Source organism: Geotrypetes seraphini, chromosome 14 (genome assembly GCF_902459505.1).
Source record: "Geotrypetes seraphini chromosome 14, aGeoSer1.1, whole genome shotgun sequence".
Lineage (NCBI taxonomy): Eukaryota > Metazoa > Chordata > Amphibia > Gymnophiona > Dermophiidae > Geotrypetes > Geotrypetes seraphini.
The window spans coordinates 58,084,838-58,107,273 of record NC_047097.1 but is presented as its reverse complement, the minus strand read 5'-3'; the positions used below and the strand labels follow the sequence as shown (position 1 = coordinate 58,107,273).

The following is a 22,436-nucleotide window of genomic DNA, read 5'->3' as shown; positions in this document are numbered from 1 at the left end:
CTGGCTTTTCAGCAAATTGTAACTCTATCCTTCCCCCCTTTCTCTCCCCCCTTCTACACATAAGTTCATGTAATCCTTTTTCTTCTTCTCTACCCACTATTTTAAGTTCTTGTAAACCGTGTCGAGCTCCATTCTCATGGAGATGATGCGGTATATAAACTTAAGGTTTAGATTAGATTAGATTAGATTAACAGTAGATCCAATGATAGTATATCTAATTACATAATAGCAGATTGTAGTAGTTATGTGACTAGTGATTACTGTGATGCTATAGGTATTGTGCTAATTGTAATGTGATCATGCTAATGCTGGCTATTATTTGGATGATATGCAAGATCATTTTTAAAACAGGAGGAAGAGAAGGCACCTATTCGTTGCCTCTTTCATGAAGACATTAAGGCACTTTTATAAAACACTAACACACATCCTACAGAAATCATGGATAAATGCACTTGCATATATCTATACCTCCTAATTGACTTGTTTTACCAGGCCCAAGACTAGTGCACAATGAATACACAACATAAGAACATAAGAAGTTGCCTCCACTGGGTCAGACCAGAGGTCCATCCCGCCCAGTGGTCCGCTCCCGCGGTGGCCCACAAGGTCCTTTGATCTGTGAAGTGATTTGACCATTTTTATATCCTACCTCTGCTTCTATCTGTACCCCTCAATCCCTTTATCCTTTAGGAACCTATCCAAACCTTCCTTGAACCCCTGTACTGTGGTCTGGCCTATCACAACCTCTGGAAGAGCGTTCCATGCGTCTACTACCCTCTGGGTAAAAAAGAACTTCCTAGCATTTGCTCTGAACCTGTCCCCTTTCAATTTCTCCGAGTGACCCCTAGTGTTTGTGGTTCCCCACCGTTTGAAGAATCTGTCCTTGTCCACTTTCTCTATGCCCTTCAGGATTTTGAAGGTTTCTATCATGTCCCCTCTAAGTCTCCTCTTCTCCAGGGAGAACAGCCCCAGCATTTTTAACCTGTCAGCGTATGAAAAATTTTCCATACCTCTTATCAGTTTTGTCGCTCTTCTCTGGAATCCCTCGAGTACTGCCATGTCTTTCATGAGGTACGGCGACCAGTACTGGACACAGTATTCCAGGTGCGGGCGCACCATTGCACGATACAGTGGCATGATGACTTCTTTCGTCCTGGTTGTGATACCCTTTTTGATGATGCCCAGCATTCTGTTTGCTTTCTTTGAGGCTGTCACACACTGCGCCGATGGCTTCAATGTTGCGTCCACCATCACCCCCAGGTCTTTTTCAAGGTCGCTCACCCCTAGCAATATTCCCCCCATTTTATAGCTGAACATCGGGTTCTTTTTCCCTACATGCATGACCTTGCATTTGTCCACATTGAAACTCATTTGCCATTTTTTTGCCCACTCCTCTAGTCTCGTCAGGTCCCTCTGCAGGTCTTCATTCGGCCTTCTACTACTAACCCCCCAGACTTTGGAACAATCTTCTGTCTTATATTCATACAGAGCAATCCTTCCTGAGATTTAAAGAGATCCTTAAAACCCAATTTTTCAATGTGGCCTTTGATACTGGTTAAATCACTCGGACAGGCCAGTTTTCTCTGCCTGCTTGCACATGTGGAGTTGTTGGTTCTCCTTTGGCATGTGAGGAAGTTTTCTTTTCTTTAAAGTCTGGCACTTTCCCCCTATGTTGATGTATTTTAGAACTTGTAAACTGCCTTGACCCACTTCTCAGAATGGGCACTATAACAAATCTAAAATAAACACTAACCCAGTCCTCGAGCTGGTAGAAGTGCTAGAGCTTATACGTACACATGTTCTTTCGCACCTATGCTAGTATTTTAGAAAGTAGACGTATACTTAATTTATGAAATAGACGTATAAGAGGTGCATATTACCGAGGTGCAACTTTCTAACATTAACTTCTATGTGTTTGGGGAAGTTCCTATTTCTAAATTAGCTTTAGTTGCTTATTATGCTGTTGGAAGGCATAGGTGACCTCGTTCCCACGGATAAGAGCTAGCATGGAGACTGACCCATCCCCTTGGAAGGAAGCAATTGGGTGTGTGGAGTCATTCCCCTGAAAGAAAGCAACTTTGGAAGAGGGTATGGCAAGTGCCAGATGTGCCTGTGAACCTGTTTACTTCTCCATACTTTAATAGGTGCTCCCAGTGTCTACTGCATAAGCAGAGTTACAATCGGAGGCAGATGCTTTGTGGGACTGTCCTAACGATGAAGTGTCTTATAAGATGGATTCTTATGGGAGGGAGGACTTATGGGAGAATTATTGTGGGAGAACTTGGAGAGGGAGGGTTCTCGAGTGGGCAGACTTGTTGGGCCGCCGGCCCTTTTCTGCCGTCATACTCTATGTTTCTATGTTATTATCACTTTTGAAGATTGTAAACTGCTATGTTTACCTTGGTAGCTTGGCTATGTAGTATGTATAATACAAACTGTAAACTGAAACAGATGTAGAGATATACAGGACTGGGTCAGGAGAAACTCGGTAACCAGATGACCTTTATTATCAATCTCAATTGTCAAACTTGATTGCAGTTTGATTGCAGCAGTCAATGTATGTACAACATCAACAGGAGTGTAAACAATTGGTGTAAAAAGGATCCAACACGGTCCACATTTCAACATGCAATGCCTTCCTGGGGAGTCCAATCTGCTGTAGTAAAAGGCTGATAAAGACAATATCCCTTGATTCCACTGCAAGTCAGTCAGTAACTGAAGCAGGTGGTCTTGGGCCTTCCCTCAGCCGATCCCGCCCTCCTCTGATGCAATTTCCTCCGATGCGAGGGCAGGAAGGAGAATACAACTGGGGCTGGAACTGAGAGCTTGAAAGCACCCAGTCTGAGATGGCCCTGGTTATTCCTCCTTTATGCCACCACTCGGGCCATCTTCTGTCTCTTCTGATTTGGAACTCACTTTACCTTTTGGTCTCTGCACCTTTAATGCACTTCTGCCCCAGCCGAGGTGTAATTTCTACTTCAGCAAATGTGAGCTACACTGCAAACTTTGCAAAGCTAGACCTGTGGCTGCATCTGTACACACTTTATCTATAGTGTTTGTATGGCATACAATACCTGACAGTGAAGGAATGAACCTGCGACACAGACCATCACACTCGTCCTGCTTGCTGACTACTTAGTACCATTGAGACCACAGCACAGGGCCATCACAGTGAACAAAGGCCTCGGATATGTGCAAATGAAGCTGGGTTTCAGATCCTAGTGGCTTCAGAATACCATGAACAATATGGGAAAATATTACACTCAGAAGCAGCCATCTCAGATCACTGCCTCACCCTCTAACATGGCTTTGACAGTCTTCAAATAGCAATCCTTGTGTCTACTACTGCCTCTGGGCCAACACTATCCAAATCCTGCAGAAACTCAAGTATCAGAGGACCATGGACCACAGGTACAAGACCTGTAGCTTGACAACTATTCAACTGGGGTAACAAGTCATCTAATGTACCCCAGAAGTGGAGCCAATGAAGCATGATAATGCCTTTTGATGCTTTACTGCTGAAGAGCTATGTCTTTGGTACCTTCTGACCACTGTAAGCTCCCACCAATGGTCTGTTTTCCTTGTGCAGTGTCTTCTAATGCATAAAAGAATAAGACCATAAGATAAGCCATGCTAAGTTAGACCAAGGTCCATCGAGCCCAGCATGTTATCTGGGATCACAAGTACCTGACAGATCCCAAAAAGTCGTGTCATATTGCCTTGTACACATGATAATTTACCTGATCTGTTCTACTGTTCTCTTGTGCTCTGTATAATACTTCTATACATTTCTGTATTTCTATTTGGTTTGTCAATTGGAAAGATCATGCTTATTTTTACTAAATAGGTTCTGGTGAAGGGATAAAAGTCTTTCTTCTACACTATTCCTTCCGCCAATGGTGACTGAGGGCGGATAAGGGAGAAGAAAGATATGAAACTTGGAGAGATGTAAAAGAAGGAAGACTGTCTCTTTTGTCCTTCATCTTGCTGTCTCTTTTAACTTGCTCCTTAAATGTTTAGAATCCTGGCACCTGCAGTACTTTACAATCCATGCCACTTTCTATCCATCCCTTCCATCTTCCCAGTCTAGTACTGGTTTCCTCTCCTTCACATGAGGTTGGGCCCTCGAGATGGGTTTTTTTTTTTCCAGCCTACAATGACCTGATGAATCAGAAAGGGACAATGCAAGGTGAGCAGCCAGGACTGGGGGAAAAGGGGGAATTGGCTGGGCCAGAATATCCAAAGATGTGGCCACCACCTGGTTTTCCTCTAATTTTACCTCTCTCTCTCCCTCTCTTCTTTCCTCTCCTGTTCCTTCTCTTTTCTGTCTCTCCTGCTCTTGTCCTCTCTGTTCATATCTTCTCCTTCCTTGTAATAGTATTTCAAGCTGAGGCAACCCAACTGCCTCAGTTATTCCTAATAAAGTGCCTCTGGTCATTATCTGGCTTTCATACATGTGCAATCAGTAGGCGATACATTTTTGGCCATAGCATATGGTCATTAATGAGCACACAGCTTATTGAACAGAATGATAATTTCCATGAGCTCCTTCTGCTTTCAATTGCGTCTCTAATGAGTGTACCTAGACTTTACAGTTTACCGTCTGCTCATTAAACTGTTGGTACCAAGGTAATATTTTAGTGGATAGCACATTATTTGTCATGCACACTAAACTGATCAAGCATGCAGGATAACCATCGGTGACCTTTAGTGGATCAGCCCCATTGACTTGTATTATCTTGCCCTAGAAAACAGTATTTGGAAAGTGCATGATATATAAGCAAGTGTGAGATTGTGTGGAAGACAAGATATAAACAATAACAGTGAGGCTGTGATAGAACCAGAGAGTTACAGAAGGACTGATATAGGAGGAGGATTGAGAACATGATGACGGTCATATCCATTTGCACCAGTCTAGACAAAGTTATTGAATTATAGTGGCTAAGATGCCTTTGGTGCTTAACTTCCAGCGGGATGAATTCATCCTTTCGTGGCAGCCCACAGTCTTAAATCAGATGTTGATGAGATTAAGGTATCGGAAATGTGGTTCTGAAGGTAATTGCAATGAGGACATAGGCTGGATAAACAGATAAGTTCTCAGAGACAGTGAAAGTCTTTGCTAGAAATGACTCCTAAAGCAGATTTGACTGGAAGTGGTGACTCTCGGTGACATCTGTATAAAACAATTGTTTTTGGGTGGTAAAATGCGTGAGAGGAGCCCGTTAGTGCCCAATAGAAAAAGCTCCTGAGTCGGTGGACTGCTTCTCGTCAATCCGACCACCAGATAACGTCTGGGTGCTTTTGAACATCTCGGTGCTTGCAGATCTGTCTGAAGGCAGGTTAACCTCGGAAATCTGAAGAAGGAATCACAGGAGACTGGATTACAAGTCATGAACCTTTGAACTTGGCTTTAGAAACTTTGGTTCCCTTCTTGAGCTCAGGACTTCTACTCCCCTGTTCAGCTTTTTAGAGGTGTATGTGTATTGGGGGGTGGGGGGGGGGATGTTAAGGGAACAGTCATCACAATGGAGACATAGAGTAGCCACATTTAAAGGCCTGTGATGGCAGCCCCAGCAGAAAGTGAGCTATATAGTCTCCAATGAAAGTCTGATATGGCAATGACTTAACTTCAGTAACCTGATAGGGGATATAAAAGAGGGGATTAATCCCTGTATCATTACAAGTATAGGCTCATGATAACAGACCTCAACACTGGTTTCAATGGAGCCGAAAATCCAAAGGAACAGGAAGAAAATGCCAATTCAAAGAAATTAATATAATCAGTAGGGTTTTTTTTCCTCATGTATATATTCTTTTAATACACTTCACTTCACGGAAATATTTGTCTACATGTATTTAAAAACTTGGGGGGGGGGGGAGAATTACAGTCATAATAGGAAAGAAAGACAGAGAAGGGCGATACCGTAGGGAAGGGAACCTATGCTCTTCCTTATTTAGTTTTTAAGGGGAGTCGGTGGTTTTGGATGGAAAGGATATTACATGTCGTAAGCGTCTCTAAATTTAAAAAATTTTAAGTTTGTTTTAAATTTATCTCTATTTTCTTCCTCTCTTAAGTAGAGTGGTAGTGAGTTCCGGTGTGTGGGTGTGGTAACTGAAAAAATACGTTTTCGGGTAGTATCGTAGAATAGGTGTCTAAAGGATGGAACATGTAGGCAAGAGCCTGGGTTTTAAGATGTCAAGGGGTCCCTCAGAACCACTGTTGTTGAGAAACAGTGAGAACTGCAGGTGCTGTGATATCCATCCTCTCTAACATCACTTCTTCTGCAGCCACATGTTCCCCAAGAGTGACTCCTGATGGACAAGAGTGAAGCTGCAGGAACCGCAAGCTTCCACCGACGTTCTATTCTAGTATAATTTTCTAAAGAGTTAGGAGAACTTGAAATACTTTGTGCACTGTTCCCAATGGCAACTCCTGCTGACAGAGTGCTGTATTTTCCAAACCTCTTCAAACTTCTTGGCCTTGTACTGGTCAGCTCCTTTCAGGAAGTTCAGAAGAATAATGTCACATAGGACAGTCCCCTGCAGGGAAAGAGGAAACCAGTTAGCAGAGAATAGAGAGAGATCCCTGTTCGACAGACAATAGTTTGACACAAAATCAAAACATTTTTTTCTATCTCCCAAAAGAAGGATATTGGAAAAGAAATGCGGTGGCTAGAGATAGTTCACTCCAGAGTCCTCTTTAAATGTGCCTGTTTAGCTTTCAAGATCCTACATGGCATCCTCCCTCCTGTTATCCCACTCTTCTGGAACTCCTCTAACCCTAATTCCACTAGATCCTCCCAAAAACTGAAACTATCATTCCCCTCTGCAAAAGGTATATCCCGCGTAGGAAAACTAGGAACATCCCTCCCCTTTAGAACCACAGAACTCTGGAACAACCTCACATCCCCGCTCAGAATTTCAAGCTCCCTCCAATCCTTCCGCAAACACCTGAAAACTTGGCTCTTTTCAAAAATCTAACACCTTCCGCTCTTTGGTACCCTGTCCCTCTTTATCTTCCTAGCTCCTTTCCTATAACCCTTCATTGTAGCTCCTTTTCAACCTAACCCTGTAAACCGTGCCGAACTCTACGCTTGTGGAGATGGTGCGGTATACAAACCTAAGGTTTAGTTTAGTTTTAGTTTAGATAGGCAGCTGGGGAAATTTTCATTGCTTGTCATTTCCCATAATATTCATTTTATTCAAGTTTCTTTGACCATTTTGTCATTACAGGCAAGCTAGAGACTTGATATTTTCAGTACAAGGACCTCACCTCTGGAACCACATTTACTACTGCAGACATCACTCATTCAATTTAAAATTGACCTAAAGACTTTATCATGAAACCTTCAATTGACTTTTAAAGAAACTGGTATTTTCTGACCCAACTGTGAAATCCTGAAGATGACAGAGCATACCTCTTGTGTGTACCGCCCCCCCAAATCTTTTCAAACTTCATTGTAGCTCAGCCCCCCCTTTTTCACACTGTCAGTCTTATGTCTATCATTATTAAAAAAGGGATGGTTAACAAGACTAAGAATGTTATAATGACTCTGTATCTCTTCATGGTGCAACCTCACCTGAAGTTTCAATTCTGGTCTCTTTATCTCAAGAAAGATATAGCGGCGCTAGAAAAGGTTCAAAGAAGAGCGACCAAGATGATAAAGGAGATGGAACTCCTCCCGTATGAGGAAAGATTAAAAAGGTTAGGGCTCTTCAGCTTGGAAAAAGAGAAGGCTGAGGGGAGATATGATTGACGTCTACAAAATCCTTCATAGAGTAGAATGGGTACAAGTGGATTGATTTTTCACTCTGTCAAAAATTACAAAGACTAGGAGACACTCGATGAAGTTACAGGGAAATACTTTTAAAACCAATAGGAGGAAATATTTTTTTCACTCAGAGAATAGTTCAGCTCTAGAACGCCTTGCCAGAGGTTGTGGTAAGAGCGCCTATCCCTAGCTGTTGCTACACTCCTCATCAAGTTGCCAGGAAATATATCCATACCATCCCCACATTTTCTAACAAATTCCAGAATTCTCCACTGAAAGAGTGGCGGGGAAGCACAAGAAAGAAATTGATGGAGGAGAAACAGAAGACAAAGGGGAAATACAAAAAACGGATTCTGTTTTCAGGGAAGGAGATTTCCATATTCTCTCCTACTTGCTCCTTCCTCCACTACCGTAATTTTGCACATATAAAGCACGACCTATGCTCATTTTTGCATTTTGACTAGAGGGGTCATGGCGAATACACATTCCTGACCTTGTAAAGTGAAGTTTGTCAAATTTTATGCACAGCTAAATCATGCTAATAAACTGAAAGTGGGAGGAGGAACGTGCTTGGCACTCACGCACAAAGGTTTTGCGGGAAGGGAGCTCTTGTGCACACGCCTAGGCAAAAAATGGAAGAGTCAGCATACATCAGCCCCTGTTTTTCTGTGGTCAAATAACGCGAGCTTTCATGTTCAGTTTTGTTCGGACACGTGCACGATTTGTTGCTTACTCTCTGTGTTTAAAACTTAAAATCTGCAGCTATCTGTCCTGCTTACCCAAACTTGAGATTCAGCGCAAAATAACGTAATGTGTGCATATGCCCCAGGGCAGGTAATACATAGGTGGGACTAATGCAGCTCAGGACACATTTACACAAAGGCAGAAAAACCTGTGGCTTGTATGCACGAAAATACAGTATTGCAGTAGAGACATAAGACATCTCCACTTTCTCTTCATATTATTTATAGAGAGGAAAAGTAAGCAGGCATAAATTAAAGGTGACGCAGAGAGAAAGAGGGAACAAAACTGAAAAAGACAGTTATTAGACACTCACCACGCCCACTGATGTAAAAGCTGCAACACAGTTGATCAAAGTTGGGATGATGTTAAATTTTCCAGCCTGAAATATGAGGAGAAGATTCAGTAGAGGAAAAGGGGCAGCAGATTGGCATTGGGGGAGGGATAAAATCAATAGACATGCCATATGCCCAAATGTATACATAGAAATGCTAACAGTGGCATAGTGAGGGGGGCGATGGTCTGCCCTGGGTGCCATCTTTGCAGGAGGTGCAGGCGTTTATCTTCCACTCCTCCCTCCTGCATATCTCTTTAAATGTTTGCCAGCACAAACAGCATCTTCTACTTGCTGCTTGCGCTGACCTCAGCTTCCTTCTGACGTCAGTTCCTGGTTGTGGGACCAGGAAGTGACATCAGAAGGGAGCCGGGGCTGGCACGAACAGCAGGTGTAAAATGCTGCTCGCACTGGCGAATATTTCAACAGGTATGCCGGGGGGGGGGGGGGAGGGGGAACAGGGGTTGCTCAAGCAGTGGGGAAGAGTTGGGGGACATAATTTCTTTTAGCCTATTAATGGCCACATACCAATTTCCCAGTTCATTAGTGCATAAGCCAGCGTGTTGCAAATGTTTTAGGCTGCCGACACACTAATCTTGGGGCACCCAGAAATGCTCAAGATGTTGACGTGAGGACATCAGGCACATGCATGGCGTCACCACGTCGGCATCCCATGTATGTGTGCATGTCCTCCAGCTAAGGTCCTGAGCCCCCTATTACCACTGCAGAAGGAGAGGTGAGGAGCAGAGGTGTGGGCAAGGAGGATTTGCACAGGTGCCAGCTGACTGACCACAGGACGTGCCTCTGAGGGCTGAGAGAGTGAAAGCAGTGTCGGTATAAGGTAACTAGGGTGACTTACAACACCACCTTATGTTGAGAAAATCTTGTCGCTAGAGGCACGTCCTGTAAGCAGTCAGCCAGCGCCTCTCTTCCTCGCCAGCATCTCATGGCACATCTGGAATCCTCCGGGGCACACTAAAGTGCTGCGGCATACAGTTTGCGATACCCTGGCATACGTTATTACCACCATCTATTTTGTAGGCAGTAGGGACTCCCATGCTATTCAGTTAGTGCAGGGCATGCCTACTCTCTGCCTCCAAACAGGAGCTACTGCAGGATGCCTGAGCGCATCCCACAGTAGTGGCTTTTTAACCTGCGGTAAGCATACATTAGTGCCCCTAAGTTTGGCTGAAAATAGGGCACATATTTAGATGGCTAATTTACTCCCCCCTTTCATCAAGCTGCGCTGCCGAGCAGCTCCAGCTAAATGCCGAGCTGCCCACATTTAGCTCGCGCTGCTCGTCAGCGTAGCTTGATAAAAGAGAGGATTAGGAACATATATTTTAAGAGCGCAGAAATCCCTGAATATTTTGGCCCTAAATAAATGGTAGGCGTTTCAGACTGATACACAATAATATCTTATGTGTTCTTATTTATCTGTATTAAAATCAATGATAAACAAAGGAAATCCAAAATATGCAAGGTAGTGCTAAAATTATATTTAAAAATGACACTAAGATTACAAAACCTTCATAATAAATTGTTCCCATTGTTCAAGTCCTAGTGCTAAGGAGAAAGAGCTGGAAAGGCCCTGAAAAAGTCATCTAGTTCATCCCCCTACATCCAAGAATTGAAAAATGTCCCCTGAAAGAGATTCCACCAGCTCCTGACAGAAATTGTTCCAGTGCTAAACTAGCCTTATTGTCAGACCATTTTTCCTTAAGCCTAACCTAAATTTTTCCTGTTATATCTAAGCCCATTCCTTCGCATCTTTAATGGAGAACAACTATAACTCACCTTTACATATTTGAAGGCTGCTTTTAAGTCAACCCTCAGTTTTCTATATTCTACAAAATAAACTCAACTTCTTAATCTGTTTTCATAGGTGATGTTATCTAGGCTTTTAATAATTTTAGTTGCTCTCCTCTAGATTTTCTTGAATCTCTCCATGTTTGTCTGAATGTTTTACTGCCAAAACTTGACTGGATACTATTGTGAAGGCTTTACCAATATTGAGAAGAGCAGGAAACTTGCCTCATAGTCATATATAGATTCACCCTTCTGTTCTCTGCGTCTGTCATAATTAGATTGTAAGCTCTATCGGACAGGGACTGTCTCGTGCGTATTTAATGCACAGCGCTGTGTGCATCTGGTAGCGCTATAGAAATAATACATTGTTGTTGTAGATTCAGGGTCATTGCAAGGATACAGGGCACCCTAGGTTCTTCCCCTCTCCTCCAATGTCTTTCAAGCCCCTAGGCTCTCTCCCTCACTCCCAAGATTTTGAAAATAAAACTCAACAATCATGATTACCCCAGTATCAAGTCATCAAGAACCAGGGGTACATAACATGTGCAGGGCTAGCTCTGAAACTACTTGCTTTGGCAGCACCCCCATCACATCACTTCAGGTGCCCCCTCCCCCATAGGTTCAGCATATATCACCCCCAACCCAGACTCTTTCCTCAGTCCTCTGTCCTCCTCCTCATAGGTCCAGTACTGCTCCCTCACCTCTCTCACTCCCCTGATCCTCTACTGCGTCCCACCCACAGGAAATTACATCAGAGGAGGGAGGATGTGGTAGAGGGAAGACCCAGGAACTGGTTGAAGGCAGCCTATCATGCTGCTTCTGCTGCTATTGCTGCTGTTGCCAGTGGCTGTGACCAATGTAAATTTTGTAGGACTGGGGAGGGAGTGAGAAAGATGAGAGGAGCAATGCTGCACCCACGAGGAGGAAGAGGGATAGCGAAGGCGAGAGACCAGACTATGTGGGTGTGGCTTAACCTATACATCAAGTGAGGTCAGAGGCTGGGTATTTTGGCTTTCCTAATCACCAGCGCCCTGGGCCAGAGCCTCACCTGGTCCAATAGTGATGCCGGCCCTGGATACATGTACATGTACAGAATAGCACTTAGGCAGAATTTAGGCATTTACACGTATGTCCATATGTGCAAATATATATATATATATATATATACCATTATTCAAATGATTTATATGCAAACATTGTTGCATAAATGTAAGTTCATACTTTATAGAATTACCTCCAATGGAAGCAATAATACCAAACTATTTATCTGGGTAAATAGGCTGTTTGAAAATCGTTCTCCTTCCTTGTGGGTAGGAGGCAACACCAATGGTTTTTAGATTTTCTGGGCCTGCCAGGATCTATTGTTTGGCTCTAACTGCAGTTCGGGTCAGAGTCACATGTTTCACTGCCCCATGCAAATGATCATTGTATAGCCCCCACCCCAGGTTTTTGATTTTCAAGCTTTTGCTCCAGGTTACCTGGAACTCCTCTCAACTTAATGTCTATAAATGCTAGAAATGTACTTTCTATAAATGATCCAGAGGGTTAACAAAACTTTCCAATTGCTGTGAAGCCAAGACCTGCAGCTGTCCATCCCCACTTGGTATGTCCAAGTCAAGTTGACTTTGTACCATTAGCTTACATTGCATTACTGACTTCTATTCCGCCAGTACCTTGCAGTTCTAGGTGGATTACAAAAGAAGATACCTGGACATTTCCAGGAAAATTACAAATTAGGGTGCTGTTTACGTGGTTGAGATTTTGATGGGAAATTTACAAGAGAGGGGATAGTCATGGAGATGTGTTATGATTTCTTGATAAATTTTTTGAATAACAGGGTTTTGATTTCTTTTCGAAATGATTTGAAGTCGGTCGTTGTCAGCATGTTGGAGATATGGTGATCAAGTTGCGTTGCTAGTAGGTTTCCTGTACACAGCTACTCTTCTCCCTTCCCCCCCCCCCCCCCACACACTCACCGTGGATAAATTTCATAACAACATAATCCCTTTCAACTTACATTTCCATACACCAGCACATCAATGCGGATCCCATAGGCTTTGAGCAATGTGCGGTACTCTGAGCCATTCTCATGCTTGTAATATTTTGCATATCTGATGGAAAAAAAAAAAGAAGTTATTAAAATGTAGCTCAAAATGCGGTTTGAAAAAAAATACAGTGCTGAATGGTATTATATAATGTGTGCAATTCTGGTGGCCGCATCTGAAAATAGACATAATTTCTGAGGATTGTTTGTATGTTTATTTTATCATGTTTTTGTTTTAAAATTATGTAAACAGTTTAGTTTTACACGGAATAGAAATTTTTTAAATAAATAAAATTAGAAAAGGTACAGACAAGGGAGATGAAAATGATAAAGGTGATGGGATGACTTCCCTACGAGAAAAGGCTGATATTCCATAAAGAAAAGTAGGTGTTTATGTTTCCTTATAGCTGGCTTGCCCATCCTTATTTTTAATCAGGGGCCACATGTACCTCCAGCCTTCATCCAGTCTCTTTCTCTTTCTTCCATGTAACTCCTCACCCCCAAACACAGATGCACAGCCTTCACCAAACTTCTCTCTCATGTCCCGCCAGCCTTCAACCAGTCTCATTCTCTCTCTCTCTCTCCTATGTAAACCCCCCCTACACACACACACGCAACCTACACTGAATTTCTCTCTCATTCCCCCCCTCCCCGCCTTCAACCAGTCTCTTTTTCTCTCTCTCTCCCATGTACTATTCCTCAGCCTTTACACGTTATTCCCCTCACCTGGCTTCAGCAAAAGAAGAGGGGGGGGGGGGGATTCCTGTTTCCCCACCACGACTCAGCTCTCTGAAAGCTTGAACCATGTGGTGCTGTAAGTTCAGGTTGGTCTCGTGGTTTCAAGTCTTGAGAGACTTGAAACCACGAGTCCAACCCAAACTTTCGGCACCATGCAGCTCAAGCTTTCAGAGAGCTGAGTCGTGGTGGGGGAAGATTCTGAGAGTTGCCCAAGCTCCTGAAGGCCAGGAAGAATCACTTGGCAGGCTGGCTTCTGGGTGACAGGTCAAAAGCGCGCGCCGACAAAGGCGCGCCGACAACCCAGCGCAGACAACTGAACGCAAGGCGGAAGCGCGCCAAAGAAAAACAGTATTTTAAAGGGCTCCGACGGGGGTGTGTGTGGGGGGAACCCCCCCACTTTACTTAACAGAGATCGCGCCGGCGTTGGGGGGGTTTGGGGGGTTGTGACCCCCCCCCACATTATACTGAAAACTTCACTTTTTCCCTAAAAAAGAGGGAAAAAGTAAAGTTTCCAGTAAATGAGGGGGGTTACAACCACTCAAACCCCCCCACAACGCCGGCGCAATCTCTGTTAAGTATAGTGGGGGGGGGGGTTCCCCCCACACCTCCCGTTGGAGCCCTTTAAAATACTGTTTTTCTTCGGCGCGCTTCCGCCTTGCGCTCAGTTGTCTGCGCTGGGTTGTCGTCGCGCCTTTGTCGTCGCGCACTTTTGCCTATGAACTGGCTTCTGTGGCCCTCAGGTTGGTTCCCGACCCTGTCCTGGAGGATCCCCAGGCCAGTTGGGTTTTCAGGATAGCCCTAATGAATGTGCATGAGAGAGGTCTGCCTATAATGGAGGTGCCAGGCGTGCAAATCTGCGCCATGCATATTCATTAGGGCAGTGATTCCCAACCCTGTCCTGGAGGAACACCAGGCCAATCGGGTTTTCAGGCTAGCCCTAATGAATATGCATGAGAGATTTGCATATGATGGAAGTGATAGGCATGCAAATTTGCTTCATGCATATTCATTAGGGCTAGCCTGAAAACCCAATTGGCCTGGTGTTCCTCCAGGACAGGGTTGGGAACCGCTGCTCTATAGATTGGACAAGCCTGTCTTATAGAATAAAGGGCAAATTCTATAAGAAGCGCCCAAAAGTTAGGCACCGATATAGGCACCGTTCAGCGCGATTCAAGTACAATCGGGTGCTGTTGAGTGAATCGCGCTGAGCGGCATCTATTTTGGAGGCGCCCAATAAATAGGCCAGCTCTAGGCACAACTAAAAGTTAGACGTCCATGCGAGCGCTTAAGCACGCTTAAGAGCAGAGATCCTGTAACAGGGCGCCTGACACAAAGCCACACCCATGCCTAACATGCATAGCGCCTATTTTTTTGAAGGCCGCCTAAATTTTTAGAGGCCCTTTGTTATAGAATCGCTCTTTCAATTATTGCTGATTAAAAAGCTTAATTGAGCTTATTATTCAATTTAGATAGGCGCCTCCATAATAGGGTAACCACTAGGCGCTGGTTACAGAATATGGGCCTAAGTTCCTACCAGCCGCTTAGTAGTAGAATTTCATTTATACCTTCTAAATGGTTCAAGTTTCAAGTTTATTAGGATTTTATATACCGCCTATCAAGGTTATCTAAGCGGTTTTTACAATCAGGTACTCAAGCATTTAAATATGTGGTGCAGGTTAGAGAGTTGCACGGGGACAGAAATCCCACCCATCCCCGCCCGGATCCTCTCCGTCCCCACCCGTCCCCATCAGGATCCTCTCCGTCCCCAACCATCCCCGCAAGGAATTACCTCCATCCCCGCCCGTCCCCATAAAAAGCAGCAATTACTTCTGACAGGATTATCAATTCCACAGTTTCTTTTTTAGTTTTCACTGCTGTTTTCCTTGTGGAATCTCTTTGGTGGAACCCTTTTTTTGTTTTCTGTTCAGGTAATTAACTTATAAACCCCCTCTTTTACTAAGGCTGACGTGTCCATTATATTATATGGACGAACCCTGCTTCCAAAGCCTTCCATCCCTGTGGGAGTCCCGTTGGCAAGAGGGGGAGTCCCATGGGTTAGGGGGGATTCCCGCGGGAACCCCGTGGGACCCGCGGGATTCCCGCAATCCCCGTTCCCGTGCAGACCTCTAGTGCAGGTGTGTATAAAATCGATGTGCCATGCAAGCATTTCCTGTCTACTCCCACCTGAAATTGTATCCTGGAGACACATTATTTTTTTCTGAAATACTGTCTAGGCGAGTGAAAGTATATGTTGGGATACAATAATCCCAGGACCGGTCAAGGTCACAGCCCCATCCAATTTTAATCCCGATAACTCCTCCCTAGACAGAGAAAACAGACATCCAGTAAAGAGTGCAGATCAGAATCCTTGCCAATTAACACCAGCATAATAATAAAGCTCTCTTTTTTTTTCTCATCTCAGGATATTTTCCTTAAATCTTCAGTTAATAAATCTGAAAGTTTATTCTGATATTGGTTGGCCCGGAGTAAGGAGGGAGATAACCAAAGGAACTACCTGAGGCCCCTACAACACAGGACCTATCCAGAGATGAAAAGAATATATCCCAGGTTCTATGATTCTCTCCAACCTCCTCTGTCTTACAGTCCCAAACAATTTTGAGAAAGGAAGGGAATTCCCCCCCTCCCGAAATGTTTAGTTTCCTCGTACTCACAGAGTCTTCAGCTGTCCTTCATTGGTTATAAAACCCTTCCCTAAAATGAATTTATATTACCAGTAAGTCTTTCAAATTTTTATTTGTTACTGTTTAGAATTAATTCATATAATAAAATCCTCTGGTCTGAAATATAATAATACCTTTAAAAGGACAGTAGACGTGGAGGGATGTTATCGATATGACGTCTAAATCCGAGTTTAGATGAATTTTTGGAAATCAATTTGGGACCAAATTAATTGTTTATTAGACAACCCAGTGGCATTATCATATGATACTGTGCTGTTTGGGATGACAATGAGAGCAAAAAGTCAGATTTCTACAAATAATAACAAATTATTACTTATAATGACTGGGGTTGCCATTCAACAAATTACATATAATTGGAAAAATTGGAGTAGACTAAATTATAATTTCTGGTGGAATTCCTTATGTCATGTTTATAAAATGGAGAGATTTATTGCAATACAGCGGGGATGTTTCAGGAAATTTCAAGATGTGTAGGAGCCATTAACAAAATATTGTTCTGATTAGATGACATTTTTTCCCTTAAATTTACAAGTTCACTTGTGAGAGGGGAGAGGGGGGGGGATAATTTTATTATTACATATTGTACAAGGTATTTGGTTTTATGACAGGAAAGGGTGGGAAGGGTAGGAGATAAGAGCATATTATTTGTACCATTGATGATTATTAAGTGATATATTTGTTGTTAATTGGTTTGGACATATTGTCACACTGATTGTAAAGTTTGAAAATGAACAAAGAATTTACAAAAAAAAAAAAAAAAAGGAACATACCAAATATCCAGTATCAAACATGCCCATTTTTAAATCTGTAAAACTATGTCTTGTCTGGAGAAATCTGGACATCTGATAGCCCTAGGTTAAAGTGGAGCATGGTCCTGAGTCCCCATCAGACTACTCTAGAGACCCGCTTGCTGTTCTACCAGGATTGGCCATAACATTTGAAGCTGTCATACAAGCAGGTATGTATTCTTTCAGCCACATCTTTGGGGGATGGGAGGGGCCATGGCGTATCAAGGGGGGCAGGGGGGCCAGTCCATCCTGGGTGCAGCTCTTAGAGGGGTGCTCTGACCCCTTCCCCTGCGCCGGCCTGCAGACTTTGGGCCGTCGGCAGCATCAGTCAGTTGAACACGCTGCGTTCGGCGGCCTGGTTGTTTTCCCTCTGCAGTGTACTGCCTCTGGTGACAGGAAGCTGAAGCAGAGAGAGAAAGTTTCCGACACTGTGGGCGGCCTGAAGACTGCAGGCAAGGACTCGGAGAGAAGAGAAAGGTGCCCACCCTACCAACAATCTTGAATCGGAGAAGTGTGCGTGTGTGCATGCGCGTACATGTGTGTGCGCTCCTTTTGAGTGGTCAAGTCACTTAACAGTCTGGGAAACAGACTTTCAGTTCAGTTTTTATGTATTAATTTTTTTTTTTTTTTTTTTGCCAGTCCCCCAGCAGATTGAGGTTGCTGCTCGCGCTGGGAACGTTAAAGAGGTATGGGGGGGAATGGAAAGGTCGTGCACAGCAGGAGGGGGCAGGGAAGGAGTGAATGGGGGTGGAGAAGAGGGTAAGGGAAGGGTGCCTCTTACACTCGCTATGTCACTGATGGTACCTTTCCACCTCCATTACTCCCTTCCAGTCGGAGCCACTCTACCCCCCCCCCCACCATCCTTCTCCTCCATCGCCTTCTTGGGTCGCTAGTCTCTTAATCTCTTTTCAATACTGCATGGGGCATCGCTTTATGATATCAAGTGTCGGGAGGGGGATGGAAGCATCCTATGTACCTTTTCTGCAATTTTGGTAAAATTCTGTCCAGCCAGTCTGACCACGTCACCCACACGAAATATAGGGCAATGAGGGCTAGTGGTAGGGTCATAGTGACACTTCTTGATGTGATCCGAAGTGAGATTGGAAAGCAAGTTACCCCTAGAAAGAAAAGGCATGAGAGATTCAAGCATTAAGGGAGAGGAGTGTTCATCAATATTATCACAATATATGTCCAAACAAGATTCAAGTTTATTAAAATTTTGATAAAACGCTAATCACGAATTCTAAGCGTTTTACAATTTATATTTTTTTTAAATAAAGGGGGGCAACATTAAACAGATAAATACCAACTAAACAATACTTGACAAACATAAAAACAATAGGAAAGTGGGGAGAATTACAATTTTAAAAGCAAAAGAAACATAAAGGTAAAAGACAATAGAGAAGCTAGGGAATTAAGATGATTAAACAACACACAGAAGGAAGGACGGGAAGAGAGAAGGGAAGACACAACCAGGTACGAAGGGACAGAGAAAGAAATACAAGACTGAAACGGATAGAAATGGGCAGGAAATAGATGGAGATGTGATACAGAAAGAAAACCAGAGACCGTAGCCACATAGGTACTTACTTCTCAAAGTTGAAGAGCGGGAATCTAATGCTATTTTTGATAAAAATGGTGAAGTTTTCAGCTTCATACATTATAGGTCTGCAAGAACAATAAATACACATTAACCTGGCAGCAGAGCAGGATTAAGGGCTCCTTTTACTAAGGTGCGTTAGGGCATTAACGCGCTGGGCCTTAACGCCAGCATTGAGCTGGCATTAGTTCTAGCCGCGTAGCGCGCGGTAATATCCTGCGTGTGCTAAAAACGCTAGCGCACCTTAGTAAAAGGAGACCTAAGTGTCTACGGGATTAAGTGACAAGGGCTGAAGTGGCTGTGAGGAGCTGTCGCAGGACTAAGTGTCGCGGGATCAACTGTCCGAGTGCCAAACTACAGATATGAAAACTAATTATCCCTACCCAGCCAGGACCGTGGGTTGATCAAATACATCAACATCAGCATTAAAACCATCCTCCGTCTGAAGTGTGAAGATGGACAATTTGTCATTGCTAACATCAAGATTGTTTACTGTAGTTTGTAGTTTTGATTTAAACGCAATATCAAGTATTTTCAGCGCGTATAACAATAGTAAAAATTGGGGGGAACAAATAAAATCATTTGAGACAATAAATATACAAACCTATCCATAGTTAATTAAAGATACATAAGGAATATCAGGAAAAACTACATTTGTTTTAAAAGAAAAAAAAAAACGAAAATAAAAAAACATTTAGGAAAGGAACAACAGGAAGGGTATTAAAAAAATTTTTAATGAAATTTGGTTTGGAAAAAATGTTTAAAAAAAAGCTTAATCTAGAAGTAAATAGGAAAATCAAAAAATTTAAAGTAAAAATAACATATTGCCTTTGGAGTTTTTTCATTGCACATCTGGGATGGGATGGGAGGGAGGGTTGGGTAGGGATAGATTTTGTTTAATGTAGATATTGAATCTTCATATTAAGACATTTAATATTGTTAATATTAATAATTGATGGAAGGGAGGGGTTATAGTTATGGTTCTATATTTTCTGCTTGTGATAGTGTTTTCTTTGTCATATTTCATGTTATTATTCTAATGTATTACACTATTGTATTTTAATAAAATAATAAAATTATTTATGAAAAAAAAAAAAAAAAGATTATCTGATCTAAGATTCATATGCATCTTTATAAAGATAGCTTTTTAGTTTGCTTTTAAATTTTTCTAAGGAGGTTTCAGCGCGCAGAAAAATTGGAAGTTTATTCCAAAGCTGGGGTCCCAAGACAGAGAAAGTTGTAGTTCTTCTAGTGCCGATTATTTTCAATGATGGAATGGTCAACAAGTACTGATCCAGTGAGAGGTATTTTGTTTGGCATGTAATCTATTAAGTACTCTTATTAACTCCTTCAGCTATGGATTTCGTCTTAAACCTACGGACGGTAACGATCCAGATGTTAAAGCACACTTAGAGCTCCTTTTACTAAGCCGCGTTAGGGCTTTAATGCGTGGAATAGCGCGCGCTACATCTTAACGCCAGCATTGAGCAGGCGTTAGTTCTAGAAGTGTAGCGTGCGGTGCAGCGCGCGGTAATTTCCTGCGTGCGCTAAAAACGCTAACGCACCTTAGTAAAAGGAGCCCTTACTGTTTGTTCATGACTTATTTTTTTTTAATTATTGTTATTTATTATGTATTCAATTTTCTATACCGTTCTCCCAGAGGAGCTCAGAACGGTTTTACATGAATTTATTCAGGTACTCAGTGACTAAAATTTAACATTTAGGGGTCCTTTTATCAAGGCGCGGTAGGGGTTTAACGTGGAATACCGCGCGTTAAACCGCCTGCCGCGCTAGTCGCTAACGCCTCCATTGACCAGGCGTTAGTTTTTTTGCTTGCCGCGGGGAGTTAGCGCGTGATGAAATGTCCGACACGCTAACCCCGTTAGCACGGCACGATAAAAGGACCCCTTAGGGCTCATTTTACTAAGGTGAACTATGCTTTTTAGCGCGTGCTAAATATTTGCGTTGCGCTAACCACGTGCCAAATGCTAACGCGTGCCTGCTAGTCTATGGACGTGTTAGCGGTTAGCGTGCGCACAGATTTACATAAATTTATTCAGGTATTCAGTGACCAAAATTTAACATTTAGGGCTCTTTTTACTACCATGAAGGTCTGGGCTCAGTTGAGCTCTTTCTTCTCCTCTGACTCCAACTCCTCCCTACTCACACTCTACATAGCCCCTTCCCTTCTTAATTCACAGTAACTACACCCAGATGTCTCAGTTCCATTCCCGCCTATATGAGCTGCACTCGGATATTCCCTTCCTCTCCTCCTTCCAAAAAGGCTGCTGTAAACGAGTCCTTTTCTTATGTTCTTCAGGGCTCTACTTAAAGCTTCTCTTACCAACATGCCTACCCCTACATCTCTTCCCTTGCTTTGCCGCAAGTGTTCATAGGTACTAGACAGCAGAAAGAACGGCATCATGCTCTTTTTGGTGTGCAAGGATAGGAAAAAGGGGGCTCCCTGATACTAATGGGGAAAGACAGCATCTCGCTGCCCGAGATCTCAATGGAGATGCTTTGTCTTCTTACACCTTCACAGTGTCGATCTCGGTGGGACACCAGCCCTGGATCTCGCAGGTGCGGTATGTATAATTCACACAGCGTCCAGTCAAGTACCCTGTGAAAGGAATCACCAGTATAAACAATGACGTCAAAGACTCATGAGTCTATAGTACATATGTAACAACACACACTCGCAGAGAACTGCACTCATACAATGGAGGAGCATTTTCGAAAGAACATCCAAGCCAGAATTGGAACTTCCTGCCCGTAAGCCCAGATTCTATAAATGACGCATACAGTTAGGTACCTAGATCAGCGTACTTAGTTGATCTAGGCACCTAACTTAATTTTCTTGATTAGCTTAATCAACACTGATAATTGAAGGCACCATTAAAAACCAATTAAATTGCTCTACTTCTAGATTTAATGTCTGGTCATACTTGATTTTATAAGTCACTCTCACTTTGCTTTTACAGGTTTTGGATGACATGATTACCTTTGCAATAATGAACGTTATTTAATGTTTCTATCTCTATAAATGTTTTAATACATACGCACTAGGATGTTTATATGTTATACGATCTGGAAGTTCTTCTTTCTCTGTTTTTCACAGACATTGGTCATTTGACTTGTGTATTATGCTCTTGAAACTTTTTCGTTTTGTACTATTATATAAATTCAATAAACTTTATTGAACTAAAAAAAAAAAAAAAACCCCAAACAATTAAAAAACATAAAAAAATAATTAGCTGGTAGATGCCTAACTCAGTAGGCGCCTACCACTTCGAGGTAGATATCTATACCAAGGCACCTACTGGCAAGTAGGCGTGATTAGGGCCAGATTTGGGGCGGATTTCAGGTGTGGTTTGACTTAGCTGCATTCATTTAGGCCAAGAAAACCCTGGTCTAAATGGCAATGTGCCTAAGGATTCTATAAGCAGCACCTAGGAGATGATTGACAATTGTGCTCGATGTTGCCTTGGAATTAGACACTGTTTATAGAATCAGGGCCATAATGTCATGTGTCCCCTCCCCCCAAATAAAAGTTCATCTCACAGCAATTTTCAAATAGAAAAGTCATCCATCCTGAACAACCATTTTACAAACTGAAACATTTACCAGCAAATTATAGCAAGGCACAGGGACATCTGTCTTACAGCATTCTTATTATAATGACAAGATATCCTTGCAGAACAGAGGAGTAGCCTAGAGGTCAGTACAATGGACTGTAAACCAAGGGACACATGTTTAAATCCCACTGTAACTTTTTTTTTTTAATTTTTTTATTGTGAAATGCTGTGGTGGCTTGCACACACGACAGGAGGGGGCAGGGAACGAGCAGATGGGGATGGGGGTGGGTGCCTCTCACCCTTGCTACATCACTGCTTATATTGTTTTCTGAT

At 42.9% G+C, this 22,436-nt stretch overlaps 1 protein-coding gene across 1 annotated transcript in view; it reads right to left on the bottom strand.

The window, feature by feature from the left end:
* Nucleotides 1-2,482: 2,482 nt before the first annotated feature.
* P2RX3 (purinergic receptor P2X 3) overlaps nt 2,483-22,436 on the bottom strand; it is a 47,859-nt gene continuing 27,905 nt past the window's right edge. Inside the window, exons 5-12 of the mRNA XM_033920679.1 lie at nt 21,061-21,148; nt 18,519-18,596; nt 17,905-18,046; nt 15,623-15,759; nt 12,674-12,767; nt 8,830-8,895; nt 6,463-6,540; nt 2,483-5,354 (exon numbers count right to left, since the gene is read on the bottom strand). Of these exons, the coding sequence (XP_033776570.1) occupies nt 5,223-5,354; nt 6,463-6,540; nt 8,830-8,895; nt 12,674-12,767; nt 15,623-15,759; nt 17,905-18,046; nt 18,519-18,596; nt 21,061-21,148 (815 nt within the window). The 3' untranslated portion in view covers nt 2,483-5,222. The remainder of the gene's footprint in view (nt 5,355-6,462; nt 6,541-8,829; nt 8,896-12,673; nt 12,768-15,622; nt 15,760-17,904; nt 18,047-18,518; nt 18,597-21,060; nt 21,149-22,436) is intronic.